Source organism: Syngnathus floridae, chromosome 5 (genome assembly GCF_059516105.1).
Source record: "Syngnathus floridae isolate MCC-2025c chromosome 5, RoL_Sflo_1.0, whole genome shotgun sequence".
In the NCBI taxonomy this organism is placed as follows: Eukaryota; Metazoa; Chordata; class Actinopteri; order Syngnathiformes; family Syngnathidae; genus Syngnathus; species Syngnathus floridae.
In genome coordinates, this window is record NC_142417.1 from 1,064,010 (window position 1) to 1,078,198 (window position 14,189).

General features: G+C 45.0%; 3 protein-coding genes across 8 annotated transcripts in view; all 3 read right to left on the minus strand.

The window, feature by feature from the left end:
- Positions 1–2,901, minus strand: part of bin3 (bridging integrator 3) — a 33,089-nt gene extending 30,188 nt beyond the window's left edge. For all 4 annotated transcript variants that reach the window (XR_015858474.1, XM_088375207.1, XM_088375206.1 and 1 more), the window contains exons 1-2: positions 2,752–2,901; positions 43–91 (exon numbers count right to left, since the gene is read on the minus strand). Coding sequence is in view for 3 of the 4 variants with exons in the window: in XM_088375207.1 (XP_088231333.1) it covers positions 43–91; positions 2,752–2,759 (57 nt within the window). In the remaining variant the exon portion in view is untranslated. The remainder of the gene's footprint in view (positions 1–42; positions 92–2,751) is intronic.
- A 1,956-nt stretch (positions 2,902–4,857) lies between these two features.
- On the minus strand, positions 4,858–11,827 carry egr3 (early growth response 3). Of its 3 annotated transcripts, XM_088375826.1 has the most exons (4): positions 11,275–11,827; positions 10,175–10,322; positions 9,662–10,102; positions 4,858–7,995 (listed from the first exon to the last, which is right to left on the minus strand). In XM_088375826.1, the coding sequence occupies exons 3-4, from the start codon at positions 9,816–9,818 to the stop codon at positions 6,917–6,919; spliced, it is 1,236 nt and encodes a 411-aa protein (XP_088231952.1). In that variant the 5' UTR covers positions 9,819–10,102; positions 10,175–10,322; positions 11,275–11,827; the 3' UTR covers positions 4,858–6,916. The 3 variants fall into 3 exon arrangements, with proteins under 3 accessions (XP_088231952.1, XP_088231953.1, XP_088231951.1); XM_088375827.1 differs by having other exon boundaries at positions 4,858–7,977; positions 9,662–10,322; XM_088375825.1 differs by having other exon boundaries at positions 9,662–10,322.
- A 148-nt stretch (positions 11,828–11,975) lies between these two features.
- The window catches only part of pebp4 (phosphatidylethanolamine binding protein 4), a 40,007-nt gene continuing 37,793 nt past the window's right edge, over positions 11,976–14,189 (minus strand). Inside the window, exon 7 of the mRNA XM_088375828.1 lies at positions 11,976–13,675. Within this exon, the coding sequence (XP_088231954.1) occupies positions 13,584–13,675 (92 nt within the window). The 3' untranslated portion in view covers positions 11,976–13,583. The remainder of the gene's footprint in view (positions 13,676–14,189) is intronic.

Below are 14,189 nucleotides of genomic sequence, written 5' to 3' on the forward strand. Positions count from 1 at the left end.
CCAAATATCTGTTTGATGACTTTATGCCAAATGGCTACTTACAGTTTTGGAGACAATCTGCTTTTTCGGCTGGCCAATCTTGAAGGGAATCCTGAAACGACATCAACAATGTTAATTTGGAGCGTATGCAATCATATTTGTAAACTGTAGATGCAATATAAAAGAAGTAATTCCAAAAGTGTCTTCTTTTTATTCAGTGCAATGACCCTTTTCAAACATAAAATGTGCCTTCGTTTCATAAAAGTTGTCGAATTAACCCCTCAATAAATGTCACTCACATCGCAGTTGGGTGAATAACATGTTAACCAAAACTTTTCAACACAGTGAGGAAAAAAGTCAGAAAGCCCCACTTGAGTTTTGGCGACAAAACACCTTAGTTAAAAACACACACTCTTTTATCCCCATTTCAAAAGCCCAGCTTTAATAAGTATCTCCGCAGCATCAGAGTGCTTTGTGAAGCCGACCGACGGCGCCTTAGCAAAAGCGCTAGCTGGCGGCTTGTCATTGATACGGCGCTAATGGGCTGAAATGTAAGCTATATGATGGACACTTGTGTCTGACAGGCAGGGCGAGGCAGCAGCTGTGTCAAAAGAAAGGTGTGTAGTCTAATGAGGTGGATGGATGGATGGATGGAAGGAAGGAAACGAGAGGGCGGGAGGGAGAGAGGGAGGGCCTGCGTTGTGCAACCAGGAAGCAACGCAAAAAAAAATAATCGTGTCAGGTACACTGATTGATAGCATCTTAAAACCACACACACACAATGCAGCCAAGACAATTAACAGACTATGTAAATGCACTGATGACTGCCCAATAATGACCTAATTGTTTGGTTTTCTGCCTCACACAATGCGAGCTTCCCGTAAGGAACTCAGGTATTTATTCCATCACTATTACGGTTATTACTTTTATGATTGTATTGTGTTGATGATAAGTAGCCCAATTGGGCGTTGTTTTGATACTGCAAACAATAAAAGTGGCGTCCTTTCACATGTTAGTTTCACAATTTGTTGAAAAAAAAAGAAAGACTTGCAATCGATGTCCAACCATGCACTCACCCGTGCCTCATGTTCCAGCTCTGATGCCTGATTTGACAAGCGGTGTGAAAGGTTCTGCGATTGTCATCGCGACATCATGAGAACTCATTGGGATTAACTTTGGTCCTTTAACTGAACTGTCAATGTGTTCAAAGTGCGCACTCAACATTTACTGCAACAGGCTCGACGACGTCACGGCCACCCCAAAGCACGTAAGCGTGAACAAAGACGTGACAGTCTTCTGGCTATTACAGAAGAGCCAATGGCGACCCAGCTCGCAACGAGCACAGAGCACCGGTTGAAGATGTTGGGAAGCCGAATTGTTCCGCCTCTGACCCCAAAGTCAAAGCTGTCACGTCAGAGGAGCAAGTGTGCGGGCTGCGCAGGAATGCGGCCCTCAGCGGGGTCCATAAAGACCTCTTTTCACGGCCGCTGCACCCCACTCTTGACCTTGTGTTTGGCCGTGCGTGCTGGCCCGAGAGTCGCTTGCCAGCCATTGACGCCGACTGAACCGAATGACGCCATGTCACTTGATTGCTCGATAGCCGTCGTCCTTCCGTTTTGCACCAACAATGTGCCAAGTGTCATAAAAAAGGGGAATGCGTGTGCAAGGATGAAGAGGATTATTAACGTTGTTCCCGTTACGTCCTTAAGCTACATTCGTGAATAGTGTTCAACTTTGCTTGGCTCGGATCCATGCTAATTAACATGTGCCCACCATAGGATATATACTGTACAATCACTGTACTCACAATTGTACCTGTATCTGGGTTTTAACTGAAGTCCAGTGAGTAAAGTGAGATGAAATTTCACTTTGCGTGCGGTGTGAACGTAGCATTACCCCAAATAAAAATATTAGCTTTAACTTCTAAACCAAAAATGAAAATATCATATAAATGTCTACCTTTGTGCTTTTGTGTTTGAACTCTTCAAATGAATAATTTGACTTTCCAGGGTCTTAAACTGTTATTGCCGGTGTCTAATGCCAATATTCGTTCAGTCAATTAACACAATTTGCGAATATTTTATTTTGTACCGGATGCCGCCAGTGCATCTACTTCCTTTCCCATCTGGTCCAACTTTATTGACCTCACTCAAAACTATTATCAGTCAGTTACGTCCCTCACCTCAATGTCGGTTGTATTTTATACGAGTGAGAACTATATTAAATTGACATGATGATGTGAATGCAACTGTTTTCGTCACAAGTGTGCAGGCAATGTCTCTGACGAGCGTGCTAACCTAACATGGGAACAGTGTAAACAGAAGACAAGCGCCCTTCACTAAAGTCTGACAACTCGGCTAAATTGCATGTTAAATCGAACCATCTTTAGCTCAGAGTAATGCAAAGCATAGAATAAAGAATAAAATTGTAAACCATACATTTATACGTGTACAATTCCTGCGTCGTTGCAAAGCCGAGTTAGCTTAGCACCCTTAGAGTGAATATAGTCAACAAAGTGTTCCAAAGGAGTTATATTGCATTAACTCAGACGATCCACACGACAACCACGTACATAATATGTCTGTTCAAATAGAATGAACATAGAAACACTGAGCAGGGCTTAGATAGACACTAACGCTAACTTAGCCATAAGTTGTTATGCTACCAGGAAATAGCCAAAGCCCTGCTCGGCTTTGCTCAATGTATCGTTTCAAGCTGTATCAAGACTGCCTACAACCGAATCGTTCGCGTCGGGGGGAAATTGTGACTTACCAGCTCATTTTTGTTGAACTTTGAATCCAGTTTCAATGGGCTACTGTGTTTTCTTTACAGGAACTCATCCCGTTTAGCCGAACGACGGGGCATCGAACAGGAAGTCGGACGATGAGCCGCTTGGGTTTCCTCCGAGGGAGGGAAGCGTCGCGACTCAAACTTGTAATCTCGCCTAAATTAATTTTTATTCTTCACATTGCACAAATTGGTTTGTTTTGATTTGGTGCGCAACTCTAAACGGTTGTTCGTTCAAAATAATTGTCAGAAAATAAAGATACAGAAATACATTCTGCATGTGACGTTTGTTTCATTAAGTGCGTGAGAAGAAGCGAGAGTGTTGGAAGGTCGGTCACCTGCTCACAAAGCCTTGAGCATCTGGAACTGGAGAAAATGGCCATGCTGGAGCAATCTCATGACTCACCTGAACTGGCTCTGTGTGACCCCCTTTCCCAAGAATATCAAGGGACCTGTTTTGAAGACGTGGAAGGAGCTGCAGGAGATCCGGTCTGAGGAGCATATGAAGGCTTGGAAAGTCCATCAGACTCCAGAGCAGATTACTCTATTAAAACTTTGGTAGTTAAGATTTGATTAGGATCAAACCACCAAAGACAAATTACTCACGTTTTAACATAATTGGTCAATTAAGATGACGCTGATTCAAACTATAGCTTGTGAGACACTTGTCACTTGTCTGACAGAGCTCATATTGGTGTCGTGTGACCCTAATGAGGATAAGCGGTACACAAAATGGATGAATGCATGTGTAGCGAACCGGATGTTCAGTATGCGGTATCTTTCTTTATTCAAGTACTGACATAGAAATGACAAAACATTTGCATGACAAGTAAACAAGGATAGAGTAAAATTCATTTCAATATTCAGCTCGTCATAAAAGGACCTTATTGTAAGGTAATAGAAACATGAAAATAGTCCAAAGACATCCACGACATTTCAAACAAGACCTCTTGTTTTCCTTTAAAAAAAAACAAAAAGAAAAAAAAAACAGAACAGTTATCCCAGTGTGCGTCTCAAATTGTCCATCCTGGAATGGTTCGTATCCCATTATTCCCACCCGTTGTATTTTCATGCATAATAAAAAAAAATGAACGCCGCCCACGACATCGGGCAGGCAGCGCTTGGGAACATTTCCGTGCACATGCAAACACGAGGATATACTGCCATGAAAAGGAAACACAACACAACGGAAAAACAGTGCGCGTGTGTTGCCCTAGATCAGTGTTGCTCAAACCTTTTTTTGTTTCCCCCTCAGGATAGACACCACGTACCTCCTTCTCTTGGAAGGGAAGGGGCCAGTTTGAGAGCCACTGCCCTAGATAGCCACGAGATCCCTGAAGCCACCCCATGAGTGAGTAGCCTGAACTATCTCCGCACAAGCCCAGTGGGACAATTAAAACACAAACATTAGCATACGGCTGCCTTCCACTCGTGAGCAGACTGAGGTCACTTTTTTTTTTTCTTCTTCTGTGATTTGGAGTTATCATGGCATATTGTTTTTGATCAGCCAACCCTGCAACCCAGTTTGGCACCAAAATGGCTGCTGATGTTGGCCGGTGTCCAACGTGAAGCCGAGAAGGAAGATGAGGCGTATTTCCACCCTCCGGTTTTTGTAAAAATATAAACAATATCGTTTTCCGAGTGGTGATTGTTTAATATTCAACAAACAAACAAACAAACAAAACAAAAAAATCTATAGGATTCACACGGGAGGATTATTTTTCTGCTACCACCAAACTGTAGTGAGTGGGTGGGAATGAGGAGAGCGTGAATCCATCTGTTCATTACAACAACAACAAAAAAAATACAGAAATGACAGTCAAGAGGATGTGACCAATGACATATTGAATACGTGAGGTTGTAATTACACGGCTTCATTTAGTCATGGAAAGAAAACCGTGCGGCGCATTCCTCAACACAATGCGTCGGCGAGGAGGCCACACTCACTATATAATTTAACACATCCATTCTCACTATGCAAGTGTCAATTCAAGAATAGCTTTTTTTCAAGGGGGGGAGGCGGTCAAATATATATATATATATATATATATATATATATATATATATATATATATATATATATATATATATATATATATATAAATAACAGGGCTGGGGAACCATTCCATAAAAAAAAACATCAGAGGAATTATTGTTAAAAAGATCCTTCTTTTTTGTAATCATCAGTTTATAGATAAAAAGGTTCCCCAGCTCTGCTACGTAATCGCTCAAAACATCAATATTACATTAAACATAAATAGCTTTCTCTATCTACTCACATCATCTAAATATTGCTTTGTGCTTACTGCATGGGAAGAGTTGCTACATGACCTTTCTTCAAAGAAATCTCGCCAACAATCTGATGGCACTTTTCAAAATTGTGCCCCCCCCCCCCCCCCCCCTCACTCTCCATTTGATGTGTTCAAATCTCTGGGTGCCTGTTCATTTATCCATGTAGATGAGTTGAGAAAAGACCCCGTCAGGCCAAAATAATTGGAACGTCAGTGCATGGACGCCGGCCAGGAAGCTCAGCGGCGAAAACGGGTGACGCTTCTTACTACAACGTGTTCTCTGTTCAACTTTCTGTTTCACCCTCGCTCGCCAATACTTGATCGCAATATGTCGGAAAGTCTCGCTCCAATACAATTTAACTAGCACAACTGATTCCTGCACCAAAAAAAAAAAAAAAAAATCTGCCAGCCAGACTCAATGCTTCTGGAGAAGATGTAATTATATTATCCATAAAGTGGTTATTGGCCCCGAAATGCACATTTATATTCATGAAATAACATTTCATGGCTTTTGTCGACTGACGTCAAATTCACACGTTCATTTTCATTTCTGGGCAGACAATGTCGATTTCACTGTTTCATAAACCGGAAAGAAATCGGGTCAGCTTTTGACGACTAGTGTATCTTTTTGGCCCAAATGTGAGTATTTTTGGTGGAAGAAGACATTTTGTGTCCTTTCAACCTCCTTTCAGCACAATGGTCAACAACAACAACAAAAAATACCACTTGAGAAAAATGTTGGTTTACGCAGAGGTTTGAGAAATTATGCAATCACTTAGCCTCTCCAAAATGGACGAAGGCTTTACCACTTCAGGCATGGAGCAATTTTTTTTTCTTAAATTAACTTTAAAACATAACCTCAACAAGCGTTCAGTCCAAAGCTTCTCTTTTAATTAATGCAGATATGTTGGATTAACATATTGTGCATTGTAGCATGCACATATATGTACAAAACTTTTTTTTTTTTTCTTCTTAATGTTGCGTTTGAGTGCATGACACAAACGGCAGTAACTTGCATACAAATTTAAATATGGTACAAAAAAAACAAGAAACTTCCTTGTTGGCTTAGATTTAGCATTTGAAAATGATTTGGATTTTGAATGCTATGCAAATACTGGGAAGTAGAAGGAACCAATCCTCCGACATGTAACATGCTAGTTTGACACCTGCTCCGTTTCAACCGAACTTGATGGTGTGAAATAAAAAAAAAAAAGAATTTGAGAGACTTTGGAGTCTGACCTTTCTTTGAACCCTACGCGGATGCAGATCTCACTCAAGTTTGGTAAATATCAGGCACAAAAAAAAAAAAAACAAGGTTGGCTGAGTTACTACAATACATTTGGCACATTCATTGGAGAAAACAACATTCAAATAGAATAAAAAACACCACACGGTAACAAAAAATCAAATGAAACAAAAAAAAAAGACAAGTGCCACTAATAAGGTGTCCATGACAGCACACAAACACAACCAATTGCACTTTTTAACAGCCGAGGAAAAGGAATGCATACATCTCAGACAACTCACCCTTTCACTTTGCTCCTCTCTTAATATTTACTTTGTCCGTTTCGATAGCTGCGATCGATTCTGGCTTGCTCTCGGTTAAGAAATGTACAAAAGGGGAACCGGGGGCAGAGGGCGTGGATGCTCCATGGCTTTTTGGGCGGAATGTACTAAGATTCTCTCAGGTCGGCGGCGCAGCCTCCTCCCCTCCCCCCTTCCCCCTCGGACTTCCATCTGAAAACAGGAGAGGATGCGAGCGAGAGTCACCCGTAGCGTTTCTTATCCTGGGCCCGGCGGCCCCGTTGCCCCGAGTCGATGTAAGGGTCAGACTCCGGTCGGTGAGCAGGGAGCGAAGGTCACGAGGGCCCCATGGTGGGGCCTCCGCAGGAGCCGGGCGGGGAACTGTGGCTCCCGAGCACTCCGTTGCCCTTGTCGGCCGCTTTCTTGTCCTTCTGTTTCAGGTGAACCTTAGCGTGTCGCTTTCTCTCGTCGCTGCGGGCGAACTTGCGTCCGCAGAACTCGCAGGAGAAGGGTTTCTCGCCGGTGTGCGTGCGGATGTGCGTGGTCAGGTGGTCGCTGCGGCTGAACGAGCGCATGCATATCCGACACTGGAAGGGCTTGTGGCCCGTGTGGATGCGCAGGTGGCGCGTCAGCTCGTCCGAACGCGAGAAGCGCCGGTCGCAGTTCTCCGCCGGGCAGGCGTGCGGACGTTCGTGGACCGGCGTTTTGCTGGGCCGGTTGGGGTATTTGCGCGGCCGGATGGGTTTGAGCGTCAGAGTTTGCGGGGGAGGGTGGTGGGAAGGCGCGTGCTGCTGGCCGCCGATGAAACCCGGGTGGATTTGCTGCTTGTCTTTGAACGCTCGGATGGTTTCCAGAGGGGTGATGGGCGGAGGGTTGACCCGGATGGGGTCCATAGTCTGGAAGGGCTTGTGCTCCATCACGCTGACCTCCCCCTGGTGATGGAAGAGGTTGTAGTCGGGGATCATGGAGAAGAGGCTGCCGTCCATGGAGCCTTTGGACGTGGAGTGATAGTCATTGGCGGGGTACGCCAGGGCCGTGCCGCCGGCGGGACTGTGGTGGAAGGACACCTGGTCCTGGTATAGGTCACCGCAGGTGGAGTAGGCGGGCAGCGGCGGCCCGTAAACCTGCTCCATGTCCGAGTTCTGTACTCCCATGCCGGCCGCCGAGGACGGCGTCTGGGCGCTTACCGTGCCCGACGACGGAGAAACGCCGAGGATCCCCGCGCTGACCAGACTGATGATGTTGTTGTCGGAGCACCAGCCCGAGCCGCCGATGCCGCCCGAGGGAGGCGTGTCGAAGGCGAACTTGCCCAGGTAGGTGACGGTCTGCCCGCTCCGGTTGGACTGGAAGCTGGGCCCGTACTGAATCTCTCCACCGGCTTTCTCGCCTCCCATGCCTATATCCATGATATTATCTAGGTTAGAGCAAAACAAAGCAACAAGTAATCCGCATGGGTTCCGTCAGCATCGCTAACTGCACTCGGGGTGGGAAAAGTCACACGAATTCAAGTCATGACTTTTGGAAGTCCTGTCCTGACTGGAAATCTTCACGTTTCACACGGAGAGGCGAGTGGCGTCCGAGCACTAAATTCGAGTGAGTGACTTCTGCGTCTAAAGCAGAGGCGAGTGTCCCTCTGCGATCCCGCAAGCCCTCATAAATCACAACCTAAACACCCCCTTTGATCCAGCCATTGTGTCCCTCAGGAGGGCAGCCAAACTCAATGGTAACATCATCCGACTCCCTCACGGGGAGGGCGGGGAGAGGGGGGGGGGGCGCCTTTATTCGGCACACATCTGTACATAATAGAGGAGGAGTGAGGGACTTCTAAGCATCTTTAAATTAATGAGCGTCATCAGATATTCAAGTCAACCACAATGAATCTGACACGTGTCAAAGATACCACACAGACTCACCCAATCCTCCCCGTAAAATGTAAAAATATGATACATTTTAATGCCACTCCTTGTAATTACAGGAATTTAGCAAAAGAGAAACCTTAAATGCTTGAGCATGTCACGTATATAATACCGATGCGTACATTTGTCATTTTATTTTAAGATTTATTTTACAATGGACGTCTGATTTCACTTGTGAGAATTTTGAACGGGAATATGAAATAAGTGTGTTCTATTATATTTGGTTTTATGACACTGTAGGGGAATTACGAGAACACACCTGAAATCTGCATGTCATTTTATAACAACTTTTTGAAATTGCATGACGTTTTGTACATTTTTAGGACAAAATAAAAATACGTGCAAATAATTTACTGCCACCTTTTTTTTCATTCATTACAGCTATACAGGGTGTACAGGCGTATATTTTTTTTTCCCTAAGTGAAACATTCAGCGTGAGTGTGTGTGCGCGCGAGCGCGTTTTGAGATGCTGCTTTTATTTTAAGCACAATTTAAGGTGGGCGTAAATATTAAAATCTTGAAGTGCATGCATTGTGTGCAACGCGGAGACGCACGCACAATGATTGCTGATTGATTTCCTGCCAATGTGCGGCAACCGCAACGCTTCGCGGCGACGGAATTAGGAAATAAACGCGATCATCGGGATTAAGGTGGAAACGGGGCCTCGCGGTTTTATTCCACAAAAGGAGGTTTCGCGCGGGCCTGCTTGTCGTCTTGTCTGCCTTGGAAGGATCACGTCAAATATATTTAGCAAATCAGCCTCAATAATGGCTTGATTTTTATTTAGAAGTCATTTAAACGGGCACGTTTCCGTCGCTTGTTATAAATCAGGGGTGCGTGTGTAAACGGACATTTTTCGCTTTAGTATTTATAATAATTAAAGCAATCGCGTGGCGGATTTTGAAAGGGCATCTTTTTTAAATAACCCGCAACTATATTTATTCATTAAATCCGAAATAAAAATAGCATATAACCTCCATTTAATTGGGTTTCCACAGGTGTGTGTCGTTCCAACTTGTGTCCCAATCGAGCGGTGGAGCGGCGGAATGTGCGCGGAGAGGAGAGCAGCGTGCTAACAGGTGCCCCTCTCCAACTTCCTTCCCTCATTTGCAAAATAAAGAGGCTTTTTTGTTGAAAAGAAGAAGAAACGCCACTTGTTCTTACCCGCCGCGTTCATCTGCGAGTAGTGGTTAATAGATTCCGTGCTGGTGAAAATGTTCATGGAGGTGGGGACGTCCTCTTCTGGGTACAGGCTGTCGGGGATGCTGTTTATTAGACTGCTCATGGTAAGAGGAAGCTTGTCCGCCACTTTCCCGGTCATAGCACTGCGAGTCACTCCGACATGGATGTGGAGGGAGGGAGGGAGGGAGGGGGGCCGTCGTATGTATATCCCCCTCCGGGAGTCAGGTGCGAAGAGTCGGGCTCCGACTCCGGCGGCAGCAGCGGCGGCTCCTGGTGCGTTCCGAAGTTTATCTTGTTGATGTTGAGTTGATCTCCTCCCCGCCCGATGCGTCGACGCTTCCGTGCGTGTACCCCCGCGACTATTTTGTTATGACTCGGGACCGGCGTGGATGCCTTTTGTGGGCTGCTTGTGGTTCCAGTGGACTGTGCAAAAAAAAAAAAATGAGTGGCGGCGGTGTACTTGCTCTATTGGAGCTGGCTGGCTCGCTGACTGACTTGACTGGGGAGACTTCAGTGTGACGGGCGGGCGGGCGGGCGGCATTAATAGTGGGCTGGAACCTTGGCGTGACGTAGATGCCCATATAAGGACAGAGAGCTCGGCTTCCCAGGCTCCCCGCGCGTCGCCCGGCCAGCCCCGTGGAAACTGCAAGTGGAAGAAGGAAATGGTAACGGGAGGTAACGTAACGGGGCGGACGGTTATGAGGTTGCCGGTTTCAATCCTGCCTGCAGTTTGCATGATGTCACTCGGTCCACTTCCCAAATTTCGAAAAGCTCCAAAGACTACCGATACTGGAATGTGCTTGGTTTTTTGTTTTTAAACTTGCACAAACCTCTCCCCTCACAACATATCTCCCGTGTCCCTCTTCTATTTACATTTTTTTAAATAAGGTAATTATCAAGTGTACTTTTTGGTTACTGTCAAGTTGCCGTAATGGAGCTCGGCAGTAGAATTACGATCACAATCGCATGGATTTCTTCTTCTTCCAAGGACTAGAAACTTTTTGGACACTTTTAACGATGTACATGGAGCGTATCGCAACAGCAAGGCACCCTGCTTTGGAGCCGGGGTTAGGTCGGCCCACGTGACCATCACAACGTGGAAACTCCAAATAAGGAGCCGTCCGGTCACGCCCCCTCCCTGCCCAATATGGGCGAGTTCCGGGTGAAGTCGTAGTAGTGGAAAAGTGATCTAAAGCCGCAGACAAGATGACTGTAGACAAAACGTCACGGCGCTGCTTTTTGCCAAGCAAAGTTGTGGGAAGGAAACAAGTTAAAAATACCACAATAACTTCTCTTTTTTGTCTTACTGCACTCATTGTATATGGTTAATAAACAGTATATGTCAACTAGTAATAGTGTGAGTGATATATTTAATTTTAAACTTGAGATGGAACATTATACGCACACACGCACGAAATACCAACCAAAGGAATAACAAAGAAATGTGAATATTCCAACCCGAGAAATTAATAATCGCTTCTCATTAAAGCATAAGTGTGCAAAAAGTGTGTAGGTTGGTCTGAGTCATGCTCTGTGTTTTGGGGGCTTGCACAAACTGTGGCAGTGGTGTGTGCATGTGTGTGTGTTATGATTACCAGTTGCACCAGTGAGTGGACGAGCAGCATCTTCCCTGGCCCAGGCTGGACGCTTGAATCAGCAAAATAAACCGTGATTCAGTTACGAGGTTATTGACGTCTATTGATCTTATTGAATTAAATATAGCACAGATGATACATTACTGAAAATATGCTGTCTTTACATAACCTAAATAAAATCATCGAGAACTCTATTCATCTAAGTCTGTTTGGTCCGGCTGTTTTTCTTAGCCGCATAGACGTTTTGCACTTTTTTTTTTTGCCCTAAGAGGAAGCATCTATTTGGGGAGAGGTGTTTATTTGTTCAAGTGGACCACGTTTGGAGTGGGAGCCACTATTTGAGGAAACCTGATAGAAGAGCAGCGTGGCGTTTATCAATGCAAACCAATGAGAGCGAGCGCAAGACAAAGCTCTTAGTCCATGATAAACATCCAGCGCAGATGGGGAAAGCCCGAGTGATGGCTTGCTTGGAAACACCTGACCTTGTACCTGCGCTAAAGCCTCTTTCCAACACAGCGTCCACAGCCACCCAATCCAGCTCATGGAAAACCCAGGCCTACCCTACAGTCAAATCACTTTTTCTTTTTCCTGGCCTCGGAAGGAAGGCTCAAAGTGGAAGATCGATAATGCGATGTTATTTTGACTGTTTTCATGCCTCAAGGTGAGTTTGGATGACAGAACAGAACAAGTCCAAGCCGGCGTTGCATTATGCAGTGTTTAATGTTGATTAAAGCAAAGATGCGTTCGTGACTTTCCCTCAAAGGCAACGTCGCGATCCCACGCTGCAGTCAATACAGGTCATTGCTCAGCGAGACACGGCGTCATAATAAAGCGTGTTTACGTCGCATTTATGTTTCCAATCCTCCAGTGAAATCAAGCCACTTCTTCAACGGTGAGGGAGAAAAGCCGTTGCGCTTATTAGATCACTTTTTGTCTCGGTTAGGCAACGGAATTGATTAAACTCATTCATTTGAATTAATCAAAATTTGAATACATTAAGAAGGTATTGAATACGTTTGCCGTATTCTCCGGGGTCGACGAATGACAGCTGTCAATGCTCTTGACGTTCGGAGTAAAAATAAAACAGTGACAAATCCAGTAGTTTCTGGCAGCCCGGGCGTCGAGATATGAATGGAAGCAAAAGCGCCGTTTTGATTTTTCAAGTCAAAATCTTGGCAAAGGGTTGAATAGCTTATGCATTCCAAGTAGGTGGTTTTTTTTTTAAGGGGGGGGGGTGATAATTCTCTTCCACTTGGCACGTTACACAATGAGTGTGTGGATTTATAGCCTGCATGCCAACTGTGAAAATATTTGATAGGTAACATCAAGGTGGAGAGCGACGTTCCACGTGATGGATACTAAAGAGTTGTTTTGTTTTGTTTGCGGGGCTTTGGACCGCAAAGTCCAGGAAGCAAACAAAATTGATCAATGCTCTCGGAGGGTTCATCAGAAGGGCACGCTGGGGCTTTACCAAGGCTGGCTTATCCACCAAAGGAACATTACCTACTCCTGCCTGGACCACTGAGGAGACACCAAACTGGGGTTAATCAAAGGATTGATCACCACAACATCAAAGTCCTTGATGGAGATTGAGAAATCTGGGCTATTGATACAAGCCCATCCCAGAGGAGAGGTGCTGGTTAGAAACCAATACTTTACTCCGACCCGCCCGCTACAAAGAAGTCGGAAAAGTACCCGCGAGTGGAAGGGTTGAAAAGTTGACCTGCCAGGTGGGTCTCTTATGCAAGTCTCCAAAGTTCAAAACGGGTTCATGGAGTCAAAGTCAAGGACGTGTTTGGACGGGCGAGATTTTCTCTGGAAGTTGTTTCCAATCGAGCTGACGGGTCAGTGGAAAAATGCAAACAAAAACACAACACACGGTAAGTCCCCTTCACCAAATAAATTGTAAACCACCAAGCGCCCCCCACCCACCTTGCCATCATGTCACTTTTAGTTCCACTGCAGCAGCATCCGGTTGTGCTGCGGTCTCAGTTTCACCTCCTACTTCCTATTTTGGGCCCTGACGTGTTTCCACCCCTGATTTAGAAGCGACTCTTTCCACACCGGCTTGCGATATCAGAGGCCCTTTTCCTTTTCTCATCGACAGAGTTCGGAAACTAATAAGAAATCCCCCCCCCCGGTGAGGTGAAAGCCTATTTTCCAAAAATCTCACGCAACAGCGTCATGTGATCGTCGAAATGCATGCAAGAGGGAAAACACAAAGAGGAAACAATACATTAAGATAAACAGATGTGATAAGCGCCAAAACAATTGTGCATCTGTAATTAATTCCAACTTTCAGGAGATCTTTAGTCTTGGTAGTTTTGCGTGAGAAACTGCACGCTGGCCACAGGAGATCCCAGAGCGTGAGCAAGGATGAAGGACGCCACATCCCATCGACCTGACAGAAAGACACAAACATAAAAAATATATATATATATAGTATATATTTACATCTCCGGCTAGATCATTTCATCTTGAATGAAAAATCTCGTGATATCGTCCAAATTTGTGACACGGAGACCTCATTTCAACTCGCTGTGTTTCATTTCGGTTTCTCTTTTTCGGGAAGAGAAGAAGAAGAATGCCGATTCAAGCAATAAAAACTTCCGTGGTGTCCAAGTACTTCTTTTTTTTTTTGCTTTTAAGTGACTGAGCAGAACTGATTCCGTAGCTTAGCCTTTGGTGTCTTTGCGTTTCAAAAAAAATCAAAAATTGTAATAATAATCCCAATGGGAAATGTGATTTTGCAAGACGACCAAATGCAACGGAACGGACTGCGGTCGGATTGTTACGCAAACATCCACTACGAGGCAAGCGTTGCAATCCCTGCTGTATTTGTCATGAGCGCTCCGTCGATGTTTAAGGCCTAAGTGAGCTGTGAGTCACACACACTGCTGAAAATAAAACATGTT